A 26,275-nucleotide genomic window follows, 5' to 3' on the forward strand; every position below is an offset into this window, starting at 1 on the left:
GTCCTTTTTTTGAATAGCGGTCAATGTCCTATAAATGCTTCTCTATATTTCTATTGCTTCATGTCAGTTTCGGGAGCACAGACCCTGCTGACATCCACTTTTGCCAGAGTGAAAGCGCCTTTTTTTTTTGTCTTCAACCCATTTATGTCCTCAATTGACCTTTAGAGCTAGTCATGCTGGGACCCCGAACCCATAGTTCTTGCAGAGCTGACATCACTTCATAGTATAGCTTCTCCCTTAATAGTATTATTTAATACATCACTTAAAGGCTTTAGTTTGGTGTCTCCCCAAACAAAAATTCCCATGAATTCATAGCCTTGGCAGTTAAAGTGGTGTCAAACTGCATTAATTCTACAATGTAGATGCACCCATAGCTAGCTGGCATTATCAGGAAAGGTATCCATATACACACCCCACTTAATTTCTAATTAATTTGACCAAAAGTCCAATTCACTTTAAAATCCCTGGATCCCCTGGACCTTAATAGTTGCAGACCAGTATTTAACCTCCCTTTTTTGGGCAGGGTGATTGAGAAGGCAGTTACCCTCCAAATCCAGGCAGTCTTGGATGACACACACATTCCTTGGATGACACACACTTCCATTTCAAACCGATTTCAGAGCAGGATACAGAGTTGAGACTGCTATAGTTGCCTTAGTGGATGATCTCTGTCTTGACTCCAACGGGGGAGTGTTCTAGACTTCTCAGTGGCTTTAGATACCATCCACCATGATATCCTTCGGGAAGGTCTGGGGGATTTGGGAATCAGAGGCACTGTGCTGCAGTGGTTCCGGCCATACCTCTCAGGCAGGTTCCAGATGGTGTTGCTTGGGGATAGCTGCTCTGCAAAAAAGGAGCTGTTATGTGATGTCCCAAAAGGTACCATTCTATCCTCAATGCTCTTTAATATTTACATGAAGCAGCTGGGAGAGATCATCTGTAGGCATGGGGCAAGGTGTGCTGATGACACCCAAATATATTTTCCATGCCTTCCAAAACAGCTACAGCTAAGGATAGTGTGTCTCCTCTGAATGAATGCCTGGAGGACTAAACAGAGATGCTTGCCATCAGGGGTCCTAATTGGGGGTGGAGGTATGTCAACCAGTCCTAGATGGAGCTGCACTCCCCATGAAAGACTGTCTGCAGCTTGGGAGTGCTCCTGGATCCGTCTCTCCAAATGTCAACCCAGGTAGATGTGACGGTCAGGAGTGCTTACTATCAGCTTTGGCTGATCCGCCAGCTGCATACCTTCCTAGATTTGGAGGAACTGACTATGATAGTACACACACTGGTAACCTCAATATTGGACTTCTGCAATGCGCTTTACATTGGGCTACATTTGTACTAAGTTCAGAAACTCCAGCTGGTTCAAAATATGGCAGCCAGATTGGTTACAGAAGATAGAGGAGTGAACATATCACACCTATCCTAAAGTCACTCCATTGGCTGCCAATTAGTTTCCAGACAAAGTACAAGGTGTTGGTCTTGACCTTTAAAGCCCTACGTGGCTTGGGTCCAGGATACCTACAGGATCGCCTTCTCCCATATAATCTGCCCCGAACACTGAGGTCCTCTGGGGGTCGTCTGCTCCACCCTGCCAGAACCTGGCTAGCAACCATCACCCAAAGGACCTTTCCATCAGCCTTCCCAAGGCTGTGGAACAACCTGCCAGAAGAGCTCCAACAACTAAATCAGCTGTCAGAATTTAAGGCACAGGTGAAGACATGTCTCTTCTGGCAAGCCTACCCAGACAGTTTTTTCTAATTTTTTATTTATGATTTTAGAATTACGATACATTAAAAGTGGGGGAACAATTGTAACTGATAGGAAAGAAACAGAATGTAAGACAAACAATAGGGTAAAAAGGGAAAAGAGTAGGGGGAAAAGACAATAAAGGCATATAAAGAGAAAAAAGAACAAAGGGGAAACTGAGAAAATGAAACATAACATAACAAAACACACACAAAAAACAAAACAAAACAAAACAAAAATTATTGCAACTTCCAGATCTTCTGTGCTTACCCAGACAGTTTTAATGATAAATTTTAAACTCCAATTTTGTTTGTGTATTTTAATATGTATTGCATGTAAATATATTTTAATATGTGTATTTTACAGAGTGTTTTTAAATGATTATGTGATTTGGTTGTATGTTTTAACAAAGTTGTAATCCGCCTTGATTTGTGAGGAGAGGCAGGTAAGAAATAAAATTATTATTATTATTATTATTATTATTATTATTATTATTATTATTATTATTATTATTATTATACAGACACATTAGAAAAAACGACTGCAACTTCATACCCCAAATTTTAAAAGTGTCAGCTGCTACATTTGAGTGTATTTTTTGAGAAGTGGTTCTCAACTGGGGGTCCCCAGATGTTTTTGGCCTTCAACTCCCAGAAATTCTTACAGCTGGTAAACAGGCTGGGGTTTCTGGGAGTTGTAGTCCAAAAACATCTGGGGACCCTAGGTTGAGAACCACTGTTCTAGAGGAAAGCAGGATACAAATTTACAGGTAATTAAATCTCTAGACCAGGGGTCCTCAAACTTTTAAAGCAGAGGGCCGGTCCACAATCCTTCAAACTGTTGAGGGGCCGAATTATCATTTGGAGAGAAAAAAACCGAACAAATTCCTATGCACACTGCACATATCTTATTTGTAGTGCAAAACAGCAATAACAATGAAAAACAATACAATATTTAAAAATGAAAATAATTTTAACCAATATAAACCTATCAGGATTTCAATAGGAAGTGTGGGCCTGCTTCTGGCCAATGAGATAGTCAGGTTAATTAGGGTTGTTGTTGTTGTTGTTGTTGATGTTGTTGTTGTTGTGTGTCTTCAAGTCATTTCAGACTTTGGGCGAGCCTAAGTCCAAAATTATTTATTTATTCATTTACTACATTTATTTACTACATTTATATCCCGCCCTTCTCACCCCGAAGGGAACTCAGAGCAGCTGTATGTACATACAATATATTATATTATTAGCATAGCACAATATTAGCATTATATATTACTATATTGAACTATACCACTATACTGTAATATTATATGTAATATATAACATATAATTAATATTATTATATGGTATTATTATTAGTATTATATTGTATAACATTATAATATTTTATCAATATTATATGTATATATACAATATATACATATATATACAATATATACAATATATTATATTATTAAAACTGATATAAAAATATTATATTATAAATGAGGGTGGGGGCCAGGTAAATGACCTTGGAGGGCCGCATCCGGCCCCCGGGCCTTAGTTTGGGGACCCCTGCTCTAGACCTAGCCAGTAGTGAAAAAGAACCCTCTTTCACTAACATTAGGTATGTTTTATTATACCGCTGTAGTCCATGATTTTTTTTCCTTCTCACAGGAATGAACATTGCTCATTTAATATTCTGTAATTTTAACACTCAGGAGGTGTTATTTTCAAGCTAATTTTCTTGTTAGAAGAGAAGAGCTCTCTCCTCAGGGGAGATGCTGAAGCAATATACAGTTGCACCTTCTCTTTTATTTTTGCAAGCACAAATCGGAGCTGTAAAGTTTGCATTTTACTGATTTCATTACAGATTTGTGATGGGCTTCAGTGGAAATAATCAAAAGGATATCAGAAAATGAACAGGGTGAAATTAAGCTTGAAATTATGAAAACAACGATTACAAAGAAGAACAGTGTTGCCTCAGTGAATTTGTACACAATATATTTTTATCTGTGACTTCTGTGCAATGAATGCTAACCCACAGGCTTTTTCTACAAGTTTACCAGCTAATAAGTGACAACTCCTGAACATGCCACTTGCCTAACACTCACTAACTGTCCTCATTATTTTGTAAACTACTCGGTTTTGCCAGTTCTGCCAGTGCACAGGGATAGTGAGCGATTCTTCTTGGCTGCTTTTGATATTGTTCCCTCTACTACCATCAAGCAGCAACAAAATGCCAGTAAGAACCCAGGAGGCAAAAAGTGTAGAAGAAAAGGCGGCTAAACAAGAAGAAAGCAATATAGTCTTGCAATCAGTTGGAACTTGAGTGAAAATATTTGGTTCAGATCATTAATGTCACCCCCTCAGGAAGACCTATTCAGCCATTTGCTTGCTTAAAAAATGGGCAAGAGAGCAAACATTATGCGGTATTCTTCTCCAAGAAAACCTGAATGTATGTGTTTGTGCATGTACAAGTATATATTATTACTACATCTTCTTCTGAAGTGCCTTCACGTTGACTCCGACTCATGGTGACCCTATTGTAGGGCCGTCTTGGTCAGATTTATTCAGAGGGGATTACCATTGCCTTTTTCTGAGGCTGAGAGAGAGTGGCTCACCCAACATCGCCCAGTGAGTTTCCATGGCTGAGCAAGTATCTGTTAACTCTGGTCTCCCAAAATCTTAGTTCAGCACTCAAGCCATTACACTATGCTAGGTCTGGTAGGATCGCCAGCTCTGAGTCATACTACCAAGAAATAATTTTAATACAGATATTCAATGCTTTAGATTAGACATTTACAACTTTAGAATGCTAGATATTGTTGGATTTCAGCTCCAAGAAGCCCCAGGCCAATGTGGCCAGTGGAGAAGCATTCTGGGAATATTCGACATATGACATCTGGTTGGAAGTCACTGTAGATAAATGCTGCAAAGAAGCATCACAATGGCATTGTATTTTACTCAGTGTGACACATGTCCTGCAATTTCTAATATACAACCAGCTCTCCACATTTGCAGGTTTAACTTTTGAGATTGATTATTCATGGATTTGGCTAACATGTTTTCTCTAGAAATCTCTAGATCCTCCAGGATGACTTATGGTCAACTTCCAGCAAAAATTGATCATAGATTTCCTCTGGGAGACCTGGAGATTCCTAAAAATGTGCTTCCATGGATTAAAAAATGTATTTTTAAAAAAATCATGGTTTTTCTACTCTTGCAGGGGTCCCCTATCCCTAACCTTGGTGGAAGTGGTGGACCTACTGTATCATTTTGTCCTGAAGGAAGAGGTGCCAACCAATCAACCAATAAGAAGTAAAACCTGTAATGGCTTTAAAGTTCAGATATAACCTTGGGCTTAACTTGGATTGAAGGCAGCTCAAAGGCATAGTGGTCAAATGACACACGGAGCAGACCCATGCAGGAACATGCTTTCAAGGCCTTGAACTGGGATAAGCAAAAACATGGGATACTCCAAATTAGGCTATTTAATGCACTCCAATATATGTAGGTGTAAATCACATCACATGGTAAAACTGAATAAGGATCAAGGAGGAGCCGTGAAGGCGCAGACACTGCAGATCTTGGAACCGTGTTGGAGCCGACCTCTTCAATACATATAAGCACCACCCTGGCTTCAACCCGGTTTCTGTGCTTGACGTGATCAAGCAAACATTCATTTCACTTCCAGCACAGATGCTTTCATTCCACATTACATGGTCCACGTAGATGCAACCTTTGGCAGATTTCTAAAAAACCTGCAAACCAGGAGCCTGAAGGTCTGTGTTTTTCATATAGTGCTTTGTTTTGCTATATTTCTTTTGAAAAGGAAGGTTATTCTGGGAGGGAACAACAGGCACAATGTTTATTCAAATCCTTTTTTAAAAAGCACCCAGGTCTCATTAGCCGCTTTAAAGAACATTTATAATTTACTTCAAAAAGCCAACATCATCCATCAGAGCTGTCAGTTACAGCCACATAAACCACCCATTGGTTCTACATGTTTTCATAGAAAGCTTTGTAGAATTAAGTTCCTGAGTTTCCTGAAAAGAAGTGGAGTCTCTTGATATGTCCATGCATTTTCTGCTCCTGTTCTGTTTAAAGAAGAGTCTTATGTTGACCAGCAACAAATAAATAATATCATGGTTTTATCTTCCGTATGAGTTCACTGCAGTTGCTCTTAATCAATAGGATTCCACAGCACAGTAACTGGTCCAACCAGGCAAGTATCTATTTACATTGGAATGGTAAGGCCTTTCAGACAACAACCTTCTCTATCACCGTGTCTGTAACGTGAACCTCTTCTTCCTGAACTGTGACTGAGGCCACCTGTCCACACATATGCTGGTGGTCTTTCCAGTCCTAAAAAATAAGTGACAGAAAGATGAGAGTGTGAAATGAAAATCAACACAAAGCGAATTCTGTGTGTGTGTGTGGGGGGGGGGGGGGAGGATTTGAAAATGTCATCTTTTGGATTCAGCTTTGATTCTTTTGAAGATAAGAAATGAGTCTCAGCACTTAAGAGATCAGTGTACATAAAACTATGTTAACCTGCTATCAAAAGACAAATGTTTTACATGACATGTGGGAGAAAGGTGGCATATAAATTAAGCCAATACATAAAAATAAAATCAATTTTGAAGTTTAGTCCCCAGAATCTCCCAGCTATCATGGCCAATTGCTCTGCTGTCTATGGACACTTGGCCGGGGGGGGGGGGGGGGGAGTCCAAAAAAGCAATTGCTGAAGTTCTGCAAAAGTACCAAGAGCCTTTTCCCCAGCTACCCTTTTTCCAACCTCAGCAGACAGACAACCTGGAGATGTTCATCAATCAGATGTATATGGGAATATTTTTGGTGGCACTGTCAGAAAAGCATCTATAGAGCAAGACTCGGGTGCTTCCTTAAAAGCAGCAGCTCCACCTTGGGTGGCCAGGTATCTCTGAACTGTTGTATCTGAGATGCAAAAAGAATTCATTACCTTCCTTTGACAAAACGTTGAGCAGTAATTGACTTTATGGCAGCCAGTGCATTCATTCATTGCCTCACGGCCACAGTTTACACAGGATTGCTGTCACAAATGCAGACAGAGAAGTAAACATCAGTGAGGAAGAAAAATATATTATCTTGCAAATATTTAATACACCAAGTATGAGAGGGGAATGATAATGCACTATCATTTGAGATCTGTGTACAGAACACTTTAAAAAACCCAGCTCTTCCATAAAACAACTGAGAGCACTGAAGGATTGGAGTGGCTTCTTGCCACCAGTCTTCCTGAAGAACAAAAAGTGATATCAGGTTATGGCAAACAAAGAGTTTTAAATAAGAGAAGCAAGGCAGCTGCTGAAATGACAGAGTTCTTCATTATTTTCTATAGGCTACGGGTGTGATCTCTCCAACTTCTACTGGGTTGAAAACAACGATCCATCATGTTTTCATTAAATGTAACGAGAGAAAGAAATTGCTTAAACATGGTTTCAATCTATGCTGCACATTCCAACAGCACCATTCCATTCATATTTACTCAGCAGTAAGTCCTAAATTTCATAGTGTCGGGTAACAGGAAAGGTGTCTGGAATTCTGTGTCCTTCAAATCAAAAGCACGGTGAGTCTCAGATGGCCTGTATCTGGGATTAAGAGGCCCCTGTTTGCTGCTCCGCTTGAGGCAGCATAACTTCTGGGACCACAGATCCATCCATTGTTTTCAGTGACTACTTATTTCCTACCCAATGTTTTTATGATTGGTAAGAAGTGAAACTGACATATGGAGAACACAAAGAGCTCATAGATATTCTTAGGAAAATGCTTTTGTTCTTTCAGTTTCCAACTGCAATGGAAAACCTTTAAGACCTGGCCATTCTCACAAAAAGCAGAAAAATTGGAAGTGATAAGCCTCAATTGATTGTTTTTCAGTTCTCATTAACACATAAACCATTTAATAAATTATTATTTTGTCATATCAGATATGCCCAATTAATTCTAATTAGATGATACTAGAAATTGAAGTTTAGTTTACCCATTCCCTTTAAATTGACAGCTTCTTTGTTCAGGTAAAATGAACATGGTGCTAGATATTAGTAAGTAACAGTCCTGGTTCCCCATGGTCAAGCTAACAACAGTTTGAGATGTGGTATGGGTAGAACATAGAAATGTCCCCTTTTTGGAGTACTATTCCCATAATCTCAAAGGCCCAGAGAACCCTAAAGGTTGTACTTTTTTCAAAAAGCATTTTTTCCAAAGTATGCTCCAGATACTGTTGGTGTTAGGTCCTAGCCAGCTAGGTCCCAGCCAGCTAGGGCACCAAGGCCTGTAGTGATTCAGGACCTGCACTTTGACATAGATAATGATGAGGAATTTGCTGACATTTGCACCCTCCACAGAGGGGCCTTTACAGCTGCAGGTGCCTGAAAATGTTGACGCTGGAGATTTGTTAATTGGAGAGGATTCTTCTAGTCCTCCCCCTTGCAGATAGAGCCAGATGTGGAAGAAACGCCTGGGAATGGGGTTTTTAATCGTAGACATTTTGTGACTAGACAAAGAAGTGCAAAACAGGAAATCCACCGCAGCCAGGGACTGGCAATCAGATGAGAAAATGGGTAGCGTTCCCTTGAGAAAGTTTTGGGAGTTTGTACTCCCAAATTCTGAACAGCCCAGAATCTGTTAAAAGTGTGTTGTTCGGTAGATTCCCTCGCAGTGTCAACAATGCTTTTTGGGGAAAGGTTTCTCCATTCCTAGTTCCTGTTTCAAGCCAAGTTTCCAGTTCCAGTCGGGCCGTGCCATGCTGTGACTCTCAAGTAGACCCTGACTTTACTTCGGATGTTATTCCTTGTTCCTGATTCAAGTTTGTCTCAGCTTTAACAACTTTGTTACCTTGATTGCTACGAAGCATTTCCAGTGGATAGAACTCTGTTTCTGCTAGCCTTGTTTCCCTGTTTAACCTCATGTACTTTGATTTCTGGGGAGAGCTATCGAGCTCTCATTGTGGATTATAATATCGGACTTTTTCCTTCACACAATTGAAACCGTCATTGACTTTCTGAAAAGAACTATTCTTTACTCAGACTCTATACCTGATTTCTTTTGGATTTATAATTGTTTTAATAAAGATATAGTGTGCTATATTGGCTCTTGTCTGGTTTTCAAGTGCTCACGCTGCCTTGAGGTGCAACAGTTGGATTATAAGTTCCATCATCCCTCACTACATAATTATACTGGCTAGGACTAATGTGAGGTTCACCTATACCTAGAAAGCATTCCTCTAAAATAATGAAACAAAGAAAAGATAATCAAGAATAAGAACCTGTGAAGTGTAACTTTTTGAAGGCTCTTCATTAGAGCTCCCATCCACCCACCCTTTTCCAGCTACTGGAAGGGACCATGTTTTCTTATTTCTTAGAAATAAGGAGGTGGGAGAAAGATATAGAAAAGCATTAGATTAAAAGAAAACCTGACTCCCTAGCTGAGCATCTTTTCATTCATATGAATAAAAGCTTTCTTTAGAATGAGGCAAAACTTTTAATAGAACAAGAAGAAAGGTATTACAGAGAGCTGTCATTAAAATAAAAAAAGCTTTATGCTCAGATGGCTCATTCCAAACCTGAACAAAATATTAAAAAAACATGACAGGAGTGTTTAAGAGCTGAATCTGTTTATGGCTCACACAGTTATCTAGGTGTGATTAGCAACCTGGTGCGGTTGTATAAGACTGGCACAGGAAAGCATTATTGGCTATGAATAAATTGCTGTTTGTGAGAGGTTTAGCATCCAGGCCATATTTAGTACAGATGGAAGTGCTTGCTTGCTCCCAGGCCCGACTAATTTGCACCCTGATAAACACCTACTTTGCCTTGTAAATTATCTGCTAACCTCAAAAAGTAACAAGTGTCATGTAATCACATTCTTTTTTTAGTTTTTTTTGGTGGAGTTAAGGCAGCAACTGCACAAGTATGTAAGCAACTGATAACCAACCTGGCATTATTTTACATTGAATGGCATCTGGAAGGCTGGGACTAATAAAATTGAGGGCCAAATTAGGGATACTGTGACTGGATCTCTTGCTTTTTAAAGAAAACATATGTGGCCATTTTGGTGAAGCCAAAGGCTGCAGAACTCAGGGTCAAGAGTTCAACTTGTTCTACAGATGTACTTTTTCCAAATCCAGACCACAACAACTGAGCCATTCAAGGCAATGTATGTAACCCATGGAAAGAGCTATAACCTCCACTAAGCAGGACCCATATAGGTCATCTCCACAGACATACATAACATAGATAACAGTTCTTCCCTCCATGTTGCAGAAGTTGCAGTGGCTTTATATAATATGTGAATGCCTCTCATCATGTTTCTCGTCATGAATTATTGATGCAGTTTTATATCTTTTAATTTTCAGCACATGCTACATAGTTAACAAGAAATGTTGCTCTCCACATTACACCCATACAACACTGAAAATGGTTGTAGACAAAATAATCATTGATTAGCCTTATTGATAAAGCACAAGTCACTCCAGAACTCATAATGGAGAACATATACACATATACACCAGTTATGCTTGTATTACTCCGCACTTACTGATCTATGGCCATAATGTAAATGGCCTTGGCAGCTAAGCACAATAGTCCCTCCACATTTGCAGGGACTAGAGGAACAAGATCCCCACAGAAGTGGAAAAAACAAATATAAATAACATAGCAAACACATTTTTTTACTGGGAGAACATTTCTCTAGGCACTTGTAGGTCCTCCAGCACAATTTTATAGTCAATATCTAGGGGTGCTAGAAATTTTGTATTTTTTCAGTTGTGTGTAGGGCAGTAGCAGAGACAGTGGGTAAATGCAGCCATATGCAAATAATTACACCCACAAATGCTTAACCTGAAAATGTGGAGGCATAACTTTACCATGAAAACCTAAACACAAAAGGATCCCAAAGGTTGCCAAAAAAGGTGAGTGGCATCACAGGAGACATGAGACACCTTATTACTGAACTACAGGCAGTAGATTGAATCTGAAATCACTTGGAATCCACTGAATAAAAGGAAACAGCAGCTTCAGCATCAAAAATGAAAACAGCAGCATAATAGCCACTTGTTACTTGTGCTGACTGGATATTTATGCTTACCTTAATTATGATTTCTGTTTTTCCATCGACATCTTCTGTTTGTTGAAATAACGGGTTCTGATACTGCTAAAATCAAAAGATAATTGAAATTTCAGCTTCATAAATATTTCATCCTCTTTTGGGGAGGAGAGATATAGAATATGCTATCCTTATGAAATTTTAGACTGAACAACAGTGTGCATGTATATATGTGCAAGCACTTCTATGTCATCTTTTAAAAAATGTAAATAGCAGCTACATTCTTTAGTCTAAATCAGATTAGGATCCAGGCGAAGGGGCAGAATGAGAAAGAGTTCCACGGACATCTAATGCTAATTTTAAAAGCAAACAAATAAATGTTTAAGTTGAGTATAATGATAAGGAAACAAACAAATTACAATTTCAAGGTTCTTGTTCTGTTTTTACAACTCTCACTCACTAGGCTCAAGAATGGGAAATCCATTAGAATATACTAAAAAGTTGAAAGAAAATAGAATAAAGCAATAAGCATAAGTCATAGCATCATGAGATTCAGGCAATATATTGCTTAGCTTTCCAATCGACATTATCTCAGGGCTTTTGTTCAGCTATGATATATGAACAAAAAATTGTTAGGGAAATACAGGATGCTGGCATGAATTGAGACCAACAGTCCACACAGTCCAGTACTGACAGCCTGGCTAATGATTTTCCATGGTCTTTCATCCTATCTACCTGAGATGCCTTGGTTGGAAGGACTAAGAACTAAACAGGAGTTCAAACAAGAGGCAATGCAACAGGTCATTTCCCAAACATTGCAATGCGTAATGACAATTTTTAATAATTTTCAAAAAGTATAATAAACAACAGGGACACATTGTTTTAAAAAATAACATTCCAATGGAGGCAAGTGTTGTGAGCTCTATCCTCCTCTGACCCTGCACTCCCTGTCACTGCTGAGTGGGGCTTCCTGGAGTGTTCTTCTGCTCCATGCTCACTCATGACATAGTTAAGTCTGTGCTAAGCCTACAAGGACAAGGGGGAAAAAACTCTTTTCTTTTAAAGTTACCCACAGTAAAGCTCAGATATTACTCTTGGGTTTTTAGTGACACTTGTTATGATGATGAATAACTTTGTGTCATAATTTTCAAAGAAATAGTAATGTTTGTCTTATGCAGCATAAAAAAGACAGGAAGAAAAAAGGAGAGTGGCAGGACTTTTAAGACTAATTGATTTTAGCACGAGCTTTCATGGATCTAAACCCATTTCTTCAGATACAATCCAGAGTGATTTCCAGGCCTCAGAATAAAAAACATATTTACACAGCTGTAGGAGTGGGAGTATAATGGAATATAACAGGATCCAGAAAGATGCAAACCCTGACAGTCTTGAAAATGCTGTTATACTCTTTCTTTTGTTTTGCCCCTCTCTGTATCCTAACGTATGGGGAAAAAAAGATCTTGTTAAATTTCAAAAGTTGTTATAATATCTTTCTGTATGATCTGCTAACATTCGTATCAAACCCTTGAATGTGTGTTGCAGTATGAACATACTATATACCCTGTTTCCCCGAAAATAAGACATCCCCGGAAAATAAGACCTAGTAGAAGTTTTGCTGAATTGCTAAATATAAGGCCTCCCCCCGAAAGTAAGACCTAGCAAAGTTTTTGTTTGGAAGCATGCCCACTGAACAGAACACCAAAGCATGCAGGATTAGTAAATGTACATACCAGTTGTACATGGAAATAATGGTAGTAACAAGAAATTCTTGATAGGATTCACAGTTGTCTGGTTATGTTGGTTTGTGATGACAACTACTGTACAGTATATAATAAATGTTCATTTTTTTTGTTCAACAATAAATGTGAATTCTTCTTCATGGAAAACTAAGACATCCCCTGAAAATAAGACCTAGCACATCTTTGGGAGCAAAAATTAATATAAGACACTGTCTTATTTTTGGGGAAACACGGTAGGAAAATTGCATAACCACAATACTTCAGCTGACAGTTTGGGCAAAGCCAACAGCCTTCAAATGAGCAACAGGACTCTGTGAAACAGTGCTGAGTAAATTTACTTGAAGTGTATACTCATCACCAAAAATACCAGCTGGAATTAGATGCAACACCAGCCAGGGATGTTAAACCTCTTGATAAATAGTAGCAAAGCAAGTGAAAGCCCAGTTGATTCCTCTAAGGGTAGAGCCTGATACTTAAGCTGATTAAGGGCTTAATTTGAGATCCTCTCAACCACCTGATAACACAACGCTGAGGGGTTCAGAGGACTTTACAGACATCTGAAGACACCAGAGTATAGAATCGTATTAGAAAACCCTCCTAGCTGCATTCTTATTTACTGGCTTTGATAGTTATATACTATACAAGGAGGACTGGGTCCTAAGTTGCTCCATTATTCAGATAAGAGGGAGAGATTTCTATCAATTGTCCCTTACATATATCACTTTCCAACATCACACTGTGATTCAATTTCTAAATATCATCCTGTTTTGAGAAACAGCTTTTAGGAACACATATGGATAAAACGGAGGCAAAAACATCCAACGGAGCCTTTGAAAATGGGGCCCACAACAGAGAGACACTGAAAGAAACTTTTACATGGCAAACATTTGATGTGACACATTCCATTCCCTACAATAACTGTGAAGGTATCATTTGTTTCTACCAGTTTTCACGAGACAGAGGTTCATTCATCCACCTCATTAAATCTCTCCTTTTGGGTTCCGGAAAACACAAAACAGAAAAGAGCATTTCACAGTATGAATTCTCTAAGACTCAGTGTGGGAAAACACAGTGTCTGTGGCGCAGAGATGAACAATCGTTTTGTCTATGGAATCAGTGAAATGGTCTGCCATGAGGAATCCAGTCTCTCCAAGTGGTCCAGATTAACAAATTCTCTTACATGGCAATATCCTTCTTCAATAGAAGGTAAGTAAATTCTGGGTCTTTGCTATTATTGTTTTCTCTTTGACAGTATAGTTATACCCATTTTCTAGTGCATGAATTCCTCCCCAGCAACAAATTAAAACATTGGAATAGCAATTTGCCAGATTCATAGCCAATCTTTAATACAGGCATACCTCAGAGAACAAAACGGTTGACAAAGGAGATCCTTTTTACAAAGTGTTTTTATGCCTGCCTAGCCCCCTCTTATCTCATTCTCTGTCTGGCTAGAAGGTTTTTAGTAGCATTGAAAGCATTGTGGAGAAGTGTGGGGCGAACTCAGATTTTCAATGCGCGATTGTAGAGTTAGGTCGACAGTAAAAATGCAATGAAGTTTAAGGTGGGGAAAAGAATTAGATTTTTACTCTAGGTAATCCTATAACTGGCAAGGTAAACAGCAGCTCCTTCCAGAATCCTCCCTTACTGAACATGCATGAAATGGAAAGGGAGAGGATTGACCTGCCTTACCAGCCCCCACCAGTATTTTTTTAATGAACATAGATCTATGCCACCAAAATGGAAATCATAAGAAAGGTGGAGGTCGATGAGAGAGAAAAAAAAATGCCCCTAAATACATTTTGGGAGAAGTCTCCAAGTGGTATCTAGAAGGCTGAAAACATTTCTATCTAATTATGTAAGGCTGTACATTGTTAGTTGCTGATAAAAGGTTTTCTGCTCTTCCTTTTTTGTAGTGTGGCAACCTATCCATATGACTTCCAAATTGTTTGTATTTCTGGAACAGATCATCCAAACTCCTGAATAAGTAAAGAAAGATCAGGGTATGTACCCTTTTTGTACCTTTTCTTTCCTATAATTTTATCAGAAGATACAAAAAATGCAGCCTGGAGCCTTTCCCCCTAAACACCACTTATACAGTATTTAAAATTGCTTGGCAGTCCACAGAAGAATGGAAAAAAACATTCAGTAAGATTTTCAGGTGATTTGTCTACTTGAGCCAAACTGCTCAAAGCTGCACACAAGCCTGATAAAATGCCTTATCCAACATCCCAAAAGACACACACACATATAAACACCCAGCCTCTAAAGCCCTCTCCCCCCCCCCAAGAAAAAAATGGCAAGATGTGGAATTCAATAACAAACAGGTTGTTTTCTCTTGGAAAGAACACAAAAATTGATGTGAAGAAGTATCTATATGGCTTTCTATTTCGGGGATATGAGGAGGAAGTACAGAAGAGTTTGATGAACAGTCTAGCAATCCCGTGTATGTTTTGATGAGGCCAGAACTTTCTATCTCATTTGTTGCATGCAGGGACTTCATTTTCATCTCCTCTTGGGTACAGAATGGCCAGGTTTACAGCCAGAAAGCTGTTCTGAGAGGTTCTAAGTGAGCAGAATGACAATGAAAAACCTGCAGAACAAATGCTTCATACGCTTGTTACTGATCGTGGTGAGATGTGAAATCACAGCTGAATGGACAGCAACACTGGAATTATAGGTAAGAAGAGGAAAACACAGAGTGTAAAAAATGTACTATTGAGAAAACTAACCTGTCAGCTGAAAAGGGCAAAGGGCACAGGAAAACTGGGAATCAGGACACTCCCTTTCTCCCTGCCTGGATTGTTGAGACAAAGCCTCTAAACAGGAACAGTGACTGAGAAACCCACATGTGTGTCAGAACGGGGGCAGAACAAAAGCTTCTTTGAGTCCTTCACTGGCTACCAAATGGGGCCAGGGTCCATTTCAAATGTTTGGTTCTGGTATTTAAGATATCTAGTATCCCCCAATACTTGGCAGCTTGGCTAGCAAGGTATGCTGTATACCATTTAGGAATTTAAAATCGACAGACAAAGAATCATTGTTATTCCACTGATGCATACAGCACTGTCAAAGCCTCAAGCCTTTTAAATCCAACTCCATATATGTGGAATGGTGGGGTATTTTTTTTGGGGGGGGGGGTTGGATCTGTGGCTGAAGGAAGATCTTACCGATTTTCATAAGGCACTGAAGACCTTCCTCTTTGATTCTCCAGATTAAACTGTTGAGTTGTGCCTGAGGTTGCTTACATGGACAGTGACTGGTGGGATGCTGGGGATTTCATTTCATGTATAGTGGTATATTTGAATCAAGGGTCAGGAAAGATGTCTTTCTGAAACCTTGGCTGATAGCTTTTTTTCCCGTCAATGTGAACCAGTGATAGCTAGTGATTCCCTTGTCAGTAGGACAGTGACTTCACCCCAACTCAGATTTTAAAGATGTTGTCCAAGGTTCAACAGTTGGGATACTTTCTTAAAAGTCCAAATGTGAACCTGGAGTGGGTTCACCACTGACATGGAACATGCCAACAACCATCACTGGTGCAGAAAATGCTAAATTGATGAGCTATTGGCCTGACTCAGAAGTTCTCAGCCTCTCTATTCCCATGTTCTATGCTGAGGATGGTCCAATAAAAGGCTGTGTTTCCTCTGTAAACAATAGAGACAACTAGGGAAGAATATAAATCATACAAATGAATAGACATCCTGACAAATCACTTTCATCTTGGTTCACTAGAGGGAGTGATAGAGCCATTTAAAACATGTGATGGAAGGGCACCTGGAGAACAGTAAGGTTAAGAGTACAATGTAAATATATAAGATTATATTGTATGCTGCCTTTTCCCCAAAAGCTGGGAACCACACTTGGGACTGGATGCATTGGGATGACTAAAGAATAATGTTCTAGGAAAATCTAGACCTGCAGCCCTCTTAATTTTGAAAAAATAGCATTTGACACTGTTTTTGCCTTTTTAAAAAGTAAACCAGAATACTGTTAAGATGAATTGCTCTAAAATTTAGATCTGTGTACAAAAATTCAGTACACACATGGCAATGCAAACAGTCATGTTTTGCTTGTGAAACTGCTCTCTCAGCTTATCTCCTTTGATATTTATTATTAGGAACAAAAGATTCATTAACTTGGGCTATCCAGTCACAGTGACTATTAAAAGGCTAGTAAGACGAATATATGCAGGACATAGGCAACCCTGGACAACAGCTGGGAAAGTATATTCCTCCTTAAATCCTCTAAGTTAGGGCTGAAAAAACATGTGGCCATCCAGAACCTGTTTGACTGCAACTCCCATTATCACTAAAGCACAACCAATGATGAGGACTGAAGGGAGCTACAGTGAAGCAGCCTTTGGAGGGATACATGATCTTCATCCCTGCTTTAAAGTGGTTCTTCTGTAGGCCCTGACTATGAAGTAAAGGTCTGAGCTTTGGCCCAGCACAAAGTGGAGGACAGAACAGATGAGACAATTTCTTTACCAGCCTGTGTTCCAATGAAAGCATGATCCACACTTTTCAGTAATGCTGGCTCTAGAACTGGAACAAAGTCAATGTCTGGTTCACACAACATTTGATTTCTGTACACTTACGTTGGATTTATCCATTTAGTAAAAAAAGGGGGTGTGCTACAAGTGGAGTTTACCACTCTTGCGGTGGATTCATATAATAAATCCCCCACAAACAGAAAAAAATGTATCAGGATTTATAAAGCTATAGCTTGCCCCTCTGCGGCAATAGTATTATAATGGCAATAGAGAAATGATCGTGAATAAGGAGCAGTTATGTATTTGTAACTCTAGGTTAGAAATCTGTAGCTGTAATGCAGGATGCCAGCCAAGAAATAACAAAAAAAGAACAATCTAGAGAGTACTGGAATCAGGATTACAACTGGGCAGAGGATACAGTCTTACTTATTCTTTCCTAAACCTATTTACATTTATTCTATTCCTTGCACATACATCCTCTCAATCATTTTGCCTTGAACGTCAATTTCTTTTCATCCCCTTTTCCCTCTGTTATAGTCCACTGTCACTTGATCGTTGTAGGAAAAAAAACGTTTTTTTAAAAGGAGGCTGGAAACCATAACATTATGTACAAATACTTACCATAATTCATTCTGATCATAGGCAGAGTATAAAATTCTAAGATAAAACAGAACTCTGGTACACAGCATTTAGTCAAAGATATGCTTACAACTTTTCAGTATATAACCTCTGTAATTTATTTTTACTATTATAGAGGAGAAATACAATTTTTTTAATGAAAGCCAGCTTTCAATGACATCAAAGTAGGGATACTTTCTGCTTTAGACTGAAGAATACAACCTAAGTGTATAAGACTTCACAGTAGGCAGCTTTCCGCTATGACAAGAGAATTAAGCCACAGCTTCTCAGTTTTTCTCCCTGATATTCAGGGAGAGAATTGTTTTATTTCTTGAAGCACAGTTACCTCTTTCCTCTCCACATCAGCCTGAATTTTTGCTTGAGAGACTGCAGCTTCTCTGTATGAAGAGCTGGCCTGCTTTGCTTGTTCAATGAGTGTCTTCAACTGCTGAGCCGTACTGAGCAACGAATTGACCGTCTCCTCAAGATAAAGCCAGCTCCGCTGCTCTGTCACCTCAAGTCCATTGACGACTGAAGAGGATACTGTCTTGGCGGGAGTCGCCGGGGGCACAGCCAGGGCAGGAAGGGAGGTCCAGACTAAACATTGAAGGAACAAAATAAACCCACAGAATTAATTCAGAGGCATCAGTCTAAAATTTAGGACAATTTACAACAGAGGGACCTTCCAAACATCACTAAAACCTGTGCCGAAACAGGTTAAAGTGACCTGCTTCGGCGTGGGTTCTAGACCCTCCCTCCTCCCACAACTCCAGGATTTCCCTCCCAGGGTGGCTACATGCTATCCCAATTGAAATTAGGATAGCATGAAGCCCCACCCCCACCCCGAAACCCTTGATTTACCCCCTAAAACTTACTGAAAAGGTCCCTGGCCTCCACGGAACCTCTCCTCATGTCCTTCTGGTGTGAGAAAATGATGCCTGAAAAGATGGGAGGGCTGAGGAGGAAAATCCATCCTCCCCCCCCCTCCCCCCAGTCTCCTCATGTGTCATTTTCTTGTGCCAGAAGAATGTGAGGACAAGGGCCAGGGACCATTTCAGTAAGTTTTAAGGGGTAAATCGGGGGCTGGTGGGAGTGAGTGAGCACCCTCCCTCACCTTTGGGCTCCAGGAGACCAAAGGTGCGGGATGGCTGTGGGAACTCACCCCTGGTGTCATGGAACCCAAGCCCAAAAGTCAGTCCCCACTGACTTTGGGTTAAAAGCCAAATCAATTTTAACATGGATTCATTGAGGAAACAGGAAAAGGAAGGTTGCAAAACTGCTGTGCATTGCTGCCCCTCTTTTTAAAGCACTGACTTATGGGCGCTTCAGCATGAAGACAGAAGCTCTTCCCCTACAAGACATGTAAGGAAAGAGAAGCAAACTACATGACTACAATGAACCCTATTTGCTCTAACAAAAAAACACAGAGAGAAATTATACTGTGTCTGGATTCACTCCCACCCTTGCTTGGATTATCTTCCAAAAACTTTTGGACTACAATTTCCAGAATCACTATTGGCTCGCAGAAGTGGCTAGATTCTCCATATGTGCATGGCTGCCTCTACCCTGCAAGATCCAGAATCCCCTATTGGCATGATTAAGGATAAAAGGTGTACAGAGCGTGGAATGTGCATTTGCTTGGTAAGAAATTTGAGGAGACCCCAAAAAGGGGATATTTTCAAAACACTGAAAGAGACTTCTTCCCAAACCAGCAGTCCAAACCTATATATTTTTACTCAGAAATGAATGCTTTTAGACTTACATACGAAATACATCATGAGGACACAAAAGACATCTGGGATACAGGCAGACATCCAACTTGCATCCATAATTAAGAACGGGGATGAGACAAGAAGAAGTGAGAGAAATCTACCCCTAAGAAGAGAAATTCACTCCTGGAAAATTTATCATAGGAAAAAGGTGTCTCCACTCAAGCTTTATCACCAATTCTAGTTTCCACGACAACCCAAAATTTGCAAAATCCAATTATCACAGGGACAAAAAGTGAGATGAAATCTTCTGAACCGGGGCACAAACAAACAAACAAAAACAAGCACCACAGGGGTGTTAACCCTTCCTTATGCTATCCAAAATGGGGGGTTGGATGGAGTTACACTTAAAAATGTATCTGTTTTAACTTTTATCTGTTTTAACTTACATACAAATTCAACTTAAGAAGAAACCTACAGAACCTATCTTGTCCGTAACCCAGGACTGTCTGTAGCTACTTTGGGACATCAATTTCCACCACTCCTCTGTAAAGCCTTGATCCTAATAGCCAACATAACTTTTTGTATACTTCCCTTTCCCTCCTTTATTTAGAAATGCTAACATAAATACAGGCTCATGTCAAATTTAATTAACACATATTTGAATTGTGTTTAAAAATGGTAATGGTATAGCCATAAAAGAGATTATGAAATCTAGATCCAAAAGCTTTATTAAATTAGCAAACAGAATCCAATATTTGGCCAACTGTTTCTATAAGATTATATGTATTTAATATGAATTAATGAAATAATGCCTTCAGAAAGTATATTTGGAGAAAAGCTTTCAGCTACTTGACTTTTTTATACCAGAAAGTGCTTAACATTTGACAGCCTGATCCTCCCACAGTGTTTATTTTTCTTCTTCTATTGGAAAGGCCAGCTAATGCTGTTTTGTCAAACAAAATATTTGTACTTGCTTTTGTAGAAAAGAAAGTGAATTATCAATGATGCACTTAGAAATGAATGAAGAATAAAAATTGAAAAACTGCCTGTAAGGATCTTATAAAATCTATATAATGCAATGATAAGTTATGTAAAAATGTAATACTGAGGTATTCTGGTATTAAGGAGAATAACCATGACATGATTAGCATTGCCAACAGCTCTCAAAGGATAATCACAAACTCTTGATTCTCTAAAAGCCAAAAAAAAAAAAAAAAACAGAAAAAGATGCATATGAGTATTAGGGAGCACAAGACATTTCATCTACACCAGAAGTGAGGAACCTTCGAACCTCCAGCTGGCAAACTAAAACTTCTATTTACCCCATTAGTATGATCAGCTGTCTTAACAGATATTAACTCTAATGCAATGAGACTTTAAGAGCCGCCAGCTCCCCCATGAAGTGAAATAGCATAGGTCTGGGTTTATTCTCAGTATTTGAACTAGATTTGATATCAAATGGCTCACGATCCCTTAAACTAGATTCCTGAGCCTGGCTGAAACACTAGCACCAACCTTTTAGGGAATGGCCAAAGAATGTTGAATTAGGAGGTTTTCTGTAAAAAATAACAGTGTGTTTCAGACTGGTAGACACGACATTTTTCTGTGGCAAACATGAGAAAGAATGTTATGTAATTTAAGTGACTAAGGTATATATTGTATGATAAACCATTGTTAACTACAGCCCACTTCATCACATTCATGAAGTACTATTGCATCAATTAAAGGTATTTTATTGCATGCCTTCAAGTTGTTTCTAATTTATGGTGACACGAAGGAAACCTATCAGGGGTTTTATTTTCAAGATTTGCCTTTGCCTTCCTCTGAAGTAGAGTATGATTTGCCAAAAGATATCCAGTGGGTTTCCATGGCTGAGAAAGGAATTTAATCCTGGTCTCTAGAGTCATAGTCCAATGGCCAAAACACCATACCACGCTGGCTCCTGATCCATTAAAATCCACATAGTAAGGTAGATGTACACTTTTAGGGTTGGGGAGGACTGTGCATAGCAGAGAGCAATGAGCTCAGAGAGAACCGAAATACATAAAACTACATTGACTGCAGTGACTAAAGAGTAGTTAACTATTCTAGCTGTTACAGGAGTAATGGTCCTGATCGCACACAGCAAGTTCAAGGACTCTTAAGAATTTATAGAGTTCATAGAAGATGTTCCTGGTCACAATTCATTACCATTTAATTCTCCAAGAGCAGTACAAAAATGAAGACTGCTTCCCCTGCCAGACTGTGCTGCTCTGTCACAGAGCACTAGCCTCAAATTGTTGACGAGACTGGGAAATAAATGAGAGCTCAGTGGTAAGAACACTTACTTTACAGAAAGTTTCTAGTTTCAGTTCCTTGCATCCCTGGAGAAGGAAGGGAACTTAGCTGCCTAAAACCCTAGCATGCTTTTCTTAGTCAGTGTACATTGGTATGGGCAACTGCAGAGGTTTCTGTACATCAATTCTCCCAATGCTTTACTACTTGTCAGATATAATGGATCTCTCACCATTAGATGATTTGGACCCAAGAAGGGTTGTAGGTCAAAAATATTCGAAGACCACAATTGGTATTGATAATGTCCAGCTCAAGGCAACATTTTAAAACAACATACAGACTATGATAGAACCAGAACAGTAGATCATACCCTTTTTTCCTCCACTCTTCCTTCCTTGGATTCTTTTTTGTAATGCTATGACTGAAGACGAGATATGGAGGTCTTAAAAGCTTGTACGGGTTTTGGTTTTCCTAATAATGATGGCACCACCATAGACTGAAGACTAAATCTCATAGAGAGTTTAGAAACCAAACCAAATAGGGCCAAGAGAGGATATGTTATCTACACATCTCATCTAGTATGATCACAGTTCTTCATATCTGTGCACCAGAAACATTCAGATTGGGGTAGCGCAGCACACTGTAAACAAGGCTTCCTTTGAAAACTTCTCCAAAAACACAGAGTCCAATGATTAACTAAATAGACACTAAGTTGCTAATTCCCATATAGTCTGCCCCGCATACTTAGGTCCTCTAGGGCACAGTTACTCCAACTAGCCAAAACCCAACTGGCAACCACCACCCAGAAGACCTTTACATCAGCCGCTCCACAACTGTGGAACAACCTGGCGGTAGAGCTTCGACAGCTGTATCAAATGTCAGAATTTAAGATATAAGTGAAGACCTATCTCTTCCAACAGGCCTACCCAGACAGTTTTAATGATGAATTTTAAACTTCTACTGTATGCCTAATTTTTGTTTTGTGTACTTAATATGTATTTTATGGAAATGTATTCTAATGTATTATTTTATGGAGTATTTTAAAATGGTTATGTGTTTGTTTATGTTTTAGTAATGCTGTATCCCACCTCGAGCCATGAGGAGAGGGCAAGAACTATTATTATTATTATTGACACAAAGACATAGTTTGACACAGCAAATGAGATATATATGATGGATTTCATATCACAAAATCACAAGTCGAACACTTTCCAAGTGTTTAGGACTCTGTGATGTATTTTTGGATTATTATTATTATTATTATTATTATTATTATTATTATTATTATTATTATTATCTACTGGCTGATCATCCATTTCTAAGAACAATTCAATGTACTGGTGCTTATCTCAAAGTCCGAAACACAAAAGAGCCAGGTAATTGAAAGGTCTTTTCTCACATGATTTTACTCTACTCATACATGAGCTCACTTAGATGTTAATGTTCTCTTCAAAGCTCTTTCCTGAGTGCTCCCAATCCATTCTTTCCACAAATCTTTATATACATTAATAATAATAATAATAATAATAATAATAATAATAATAATAATAATAAACTTTATTTATACCCCGCCACCATCTCCCCAATGGGGACTCGGGGCGGCTTACATGGGGCCATGCCCAGAGCAATACAATATAATAAAATATAATAGAATAAAATATACATTCACTGTTCATCTTTCAGGGACATCTTTGTAATAAAGTTAGTCTATAACAAATCTCTTCTTGAACTGCTGAACAGTAGGAACTCTAAGGAGCAAGCAAGTTCATAGGAAAAGTGTTCCAATAAAACCTGAGGAAGCAGGTAGCAACCACTGTGCAAAATGGTTCCATTTTTCAAGCTGGAGATGATATGTGATGTATTAATGATAATTGTGGTCAAATCCTAGAGTAGTATATAGTGTTTAATATGAGGCTACAAAATAATCTTATTCAGGAGCTTTGTAAAAAGAGGAATGAACTGGGGACTCTAGCTCTGAATAACTAGGGTTTTTTTGGGGGGGGGGGGGTTGCAGTTTATGACATTGCTCTTAAAAAGCTTGAATTCAACTCGACTCTGTATGAGTGCTGTCAAAATGCTACTTCCAAGGATTTTCAGTATCCCTGTGGAGGATTCTAAATCTCATGGGACATAGTTATAAGGATAAACCCTAAGGAAATGCACATGTGTCGTAGCATCACTGATCTGCATTATATATGTGCCTGAAATCACAGTCCCAAATTTAAAAAAAAAACATGCCGCAGGCAGAGGCTCTCGGCTTCTATTAAAAAAAATCCAGATATATTTCTGAATACCATTCATTGTGATGCCCACATGACACTAACTCTCAATAAACATTAATGAAATTGTTATAACAGGTTTAAAAAGCTCTATCTTTCAATGTAATAAAACATTAATCACTCCAAAGTACACAGAGGAATATGATGTTGATGATGCAATGGTAGTGATAGAAATGTACCTTTGTTTACTACCTTCCCTGCTGTCTACAAATGGACCCTATGACATCTCGCACAGACAAATTCAAAACAAGTTTCTGGCACATATTTTGGCCATCTCCAACTTTGCTTTTTAGCTTGCAGATCACTGAAAATGTCACAGAACTAAACTAGGGCTCCAGTGTCTCTACAAAACTTTTCATCACATCCATGAAAATAATCTTAATGTGTTTCAGAAACAAGTGAGTTCCATAAGAATCCCAAGGCAGTTTAAATATGCAATTCTCTCTCCTCATAGTTAAAGGGTGCTTTTACTTTACTAGTAATAGTCTGACCATGGCAAAGTTCTGGTCATGAGGCTTCCAGTCTTCAGATCTCCAATATTTCAGAACAGGCAGAATAGCTGGTCTGGCATATGCTCTACTAACCACTGAGGCTCCTTCTACAGTCCCATAAAAATCGAGATTATCTGCTTTGAACTGGATGATATGGTAGTTTAGACTCGTATAATCAAGTTCAAAGCAGATAATGTGGATTCTCTGCTTTGATAATCTGGATTATATCACATTGTAGAAGAGGCCTAAGAGGTTATTTTATCGTAGTTCCCCCTTCTTGTCTCTTCCACACCACTCCACCCACGTTGGTAGATTAGCAAGGAAACACCATACACAGAGGGAATACTTTAGAGGTCACATTAGTACTTTCAGAAAGAAAGCCAACCAAAATTTGCCAAGACAAAAATAAATGTCTTAAATTTAAACTTGCATTGTTTTAGTTGTCTACGATGTTTATTCAAAAAATCAAAATGAAATTGCATCTCCCCCATGAATCAGTCACTTACAGAAAAAAGTGGAGGCCTTTTCCTGGGGGCCCCTACCTTCACAAGCTGGCTTTCCCTGTGTTTCTAAATATATTTTTAAGATGTTTTAATTATGCAAGTTGAATATCTGTTATCCAAAATGCTTCTGGTCAAAAGCATTTTGGAATATTTGCATGTATATGAGATATCTTGAAGACGGGACCCAAGTCTAAACACGAAAAGCATTTATGTTTCATATACAACATATAATCATAGCCTGGAGATCATTTTACACTCAATCTTTTTATTAATTTTGTGCATGAAACAAACTCTGTATACATTCAACCATCACAAACCAAAGGCATCACTATCAGCTACACATACGGATGATTTTGGAGCATCTCTGATTTTGGATTTCCTAATAGGGAAATCCTGTATTTCGTTTCTGTTTTTTGGCCATTGCTAGCTGTCTTGAGTGCCATTCTTTGGGAGAAAAGTGGAGCATAAATCCAATACACCAATAAATAAATTGAGACGTTTGGGGTTTATTTTCAAATGAGGATGAATCTTACCTATTTTGCGATGAGAGGTTGGCAATGCTGCTTCTGGGAATGTTGAGATCTGGCAGTTATCCTGATAACTTGGATAGTGAGGCTCTGGATGACTAACCCGGCAAGGCTGCTGGACATTGGTGTCTTGCACTGTTAAAAAAACAAAAACAAAACACCAACACTAAGGTTTCATCATTTAGTGACCATCCAACAGGCAACATTACTTGTTTACTTTTTAAAGAAAACATGAGATTGATCTGGCTGTGGTAGCCTCACTGTTCACCAGGGTTGATTCAGCTGATCCCGCTAGCTGGGTGTCATCCCTTTCTCCAAGTGCATCTCTCCAGTCCTTGGTGGCAGATGACCTTCCCAGAAAGGCAGAGTGTACCATACTTAAGTCAAGTAAAAACTGTGCTCCCTTGCCATATCTTCCACTTAGAATCCCTAGCTTTCCCTTTGTGGATTTAAGTGTCCAGATTAATCCAGATTTGTTCATAGTTTATAACTGTGGTTTGGCAAAAATTCTGTTTTACTGTGATATGCAAAATATACTCACTCTTAATAGCAATTAAGCAGCAATAAATAATGCTATTTCTCCTGCAAAGTGGTCAAGATCGAAAGTGTTATTCAACCTGAATAAAATTTCAGCTTTGGTAGAATACCTACTCTAGAATTCCAAATGCTGACAGCCTCATAACCAGAATATTACTGATATTTTCAGAAGAAAATGTCATTAGTCTAAACAAGTTGAAGGATTTTCTTGTCCACTGAGGCCGCATCAACACTGACATATATATTGTCAGTACAAACACATATAATGCAGTTCAACACAGGTAACTGT

General features: G+C 38.9%; 1 protein-coding gene across 3 annotated transcripts in view; it reads right to left on the bottom strand.

Moving 5' to 3' along the window:
* Nucleotides 1-5,642: 5,642 nt before the first annotated feature.
* Nucleotides 5,643-26,275, bottom strand: part of deaf1 (DEAF1 transcription factor) — a 33,751-nt gene continuing 13,118 nt past the window's right edge. For 2 of the 3 annotated variants that reach the window (XM_062967589.1, XM_062967591.1), the window contains exons 9-13: nucleotides 25,456-25,584; nucleotides 18,010-18,260; nucleotides 10,857-10,922; nucleotides 6,715-6,804; nucleotides 5,643-6,098 (exon numbers count right to left, since the gene is read on the bottom strand). In XM_062967589.1, the coding sequence (XP_062823659.1) occupies nucleotides 5,994-6,098; nucleotides 6,715-6,804; nucleotides 10,857-10,922; nucleotides 18,010-18,260; nucleotides 25,456-25,584 (641 nt within the window). In that variant the 3' untranslated portion in view covers nucleotides 5,643-5,993. The remainder of the gene's footprint in view (nucleotides 6,099-6,714; nucleotides 6,805-10,856; nucleotides 10,923-18,009; nucleotides 18,261-25,455; nucleotides 25,585-26,275) is intronic. The other variant, XM_062967590.1, reaches the window with a different exon arrangement.

This window comes from Anolis carolinensis, chromosome 1 (genome assembly GCF_035594765.1).
Source record: "Anolis carolinensis isolate JA03-04 chromosome 1, rAnoCar3.1.pri, whole genome shotgun sequence".
Classification (NCBI taxonomy): Eukaryota; Metazoa; Chordata; class Lepidosauria; order Squamata; family Dactyloidae; genus Anolis; species Anolis carolinensis.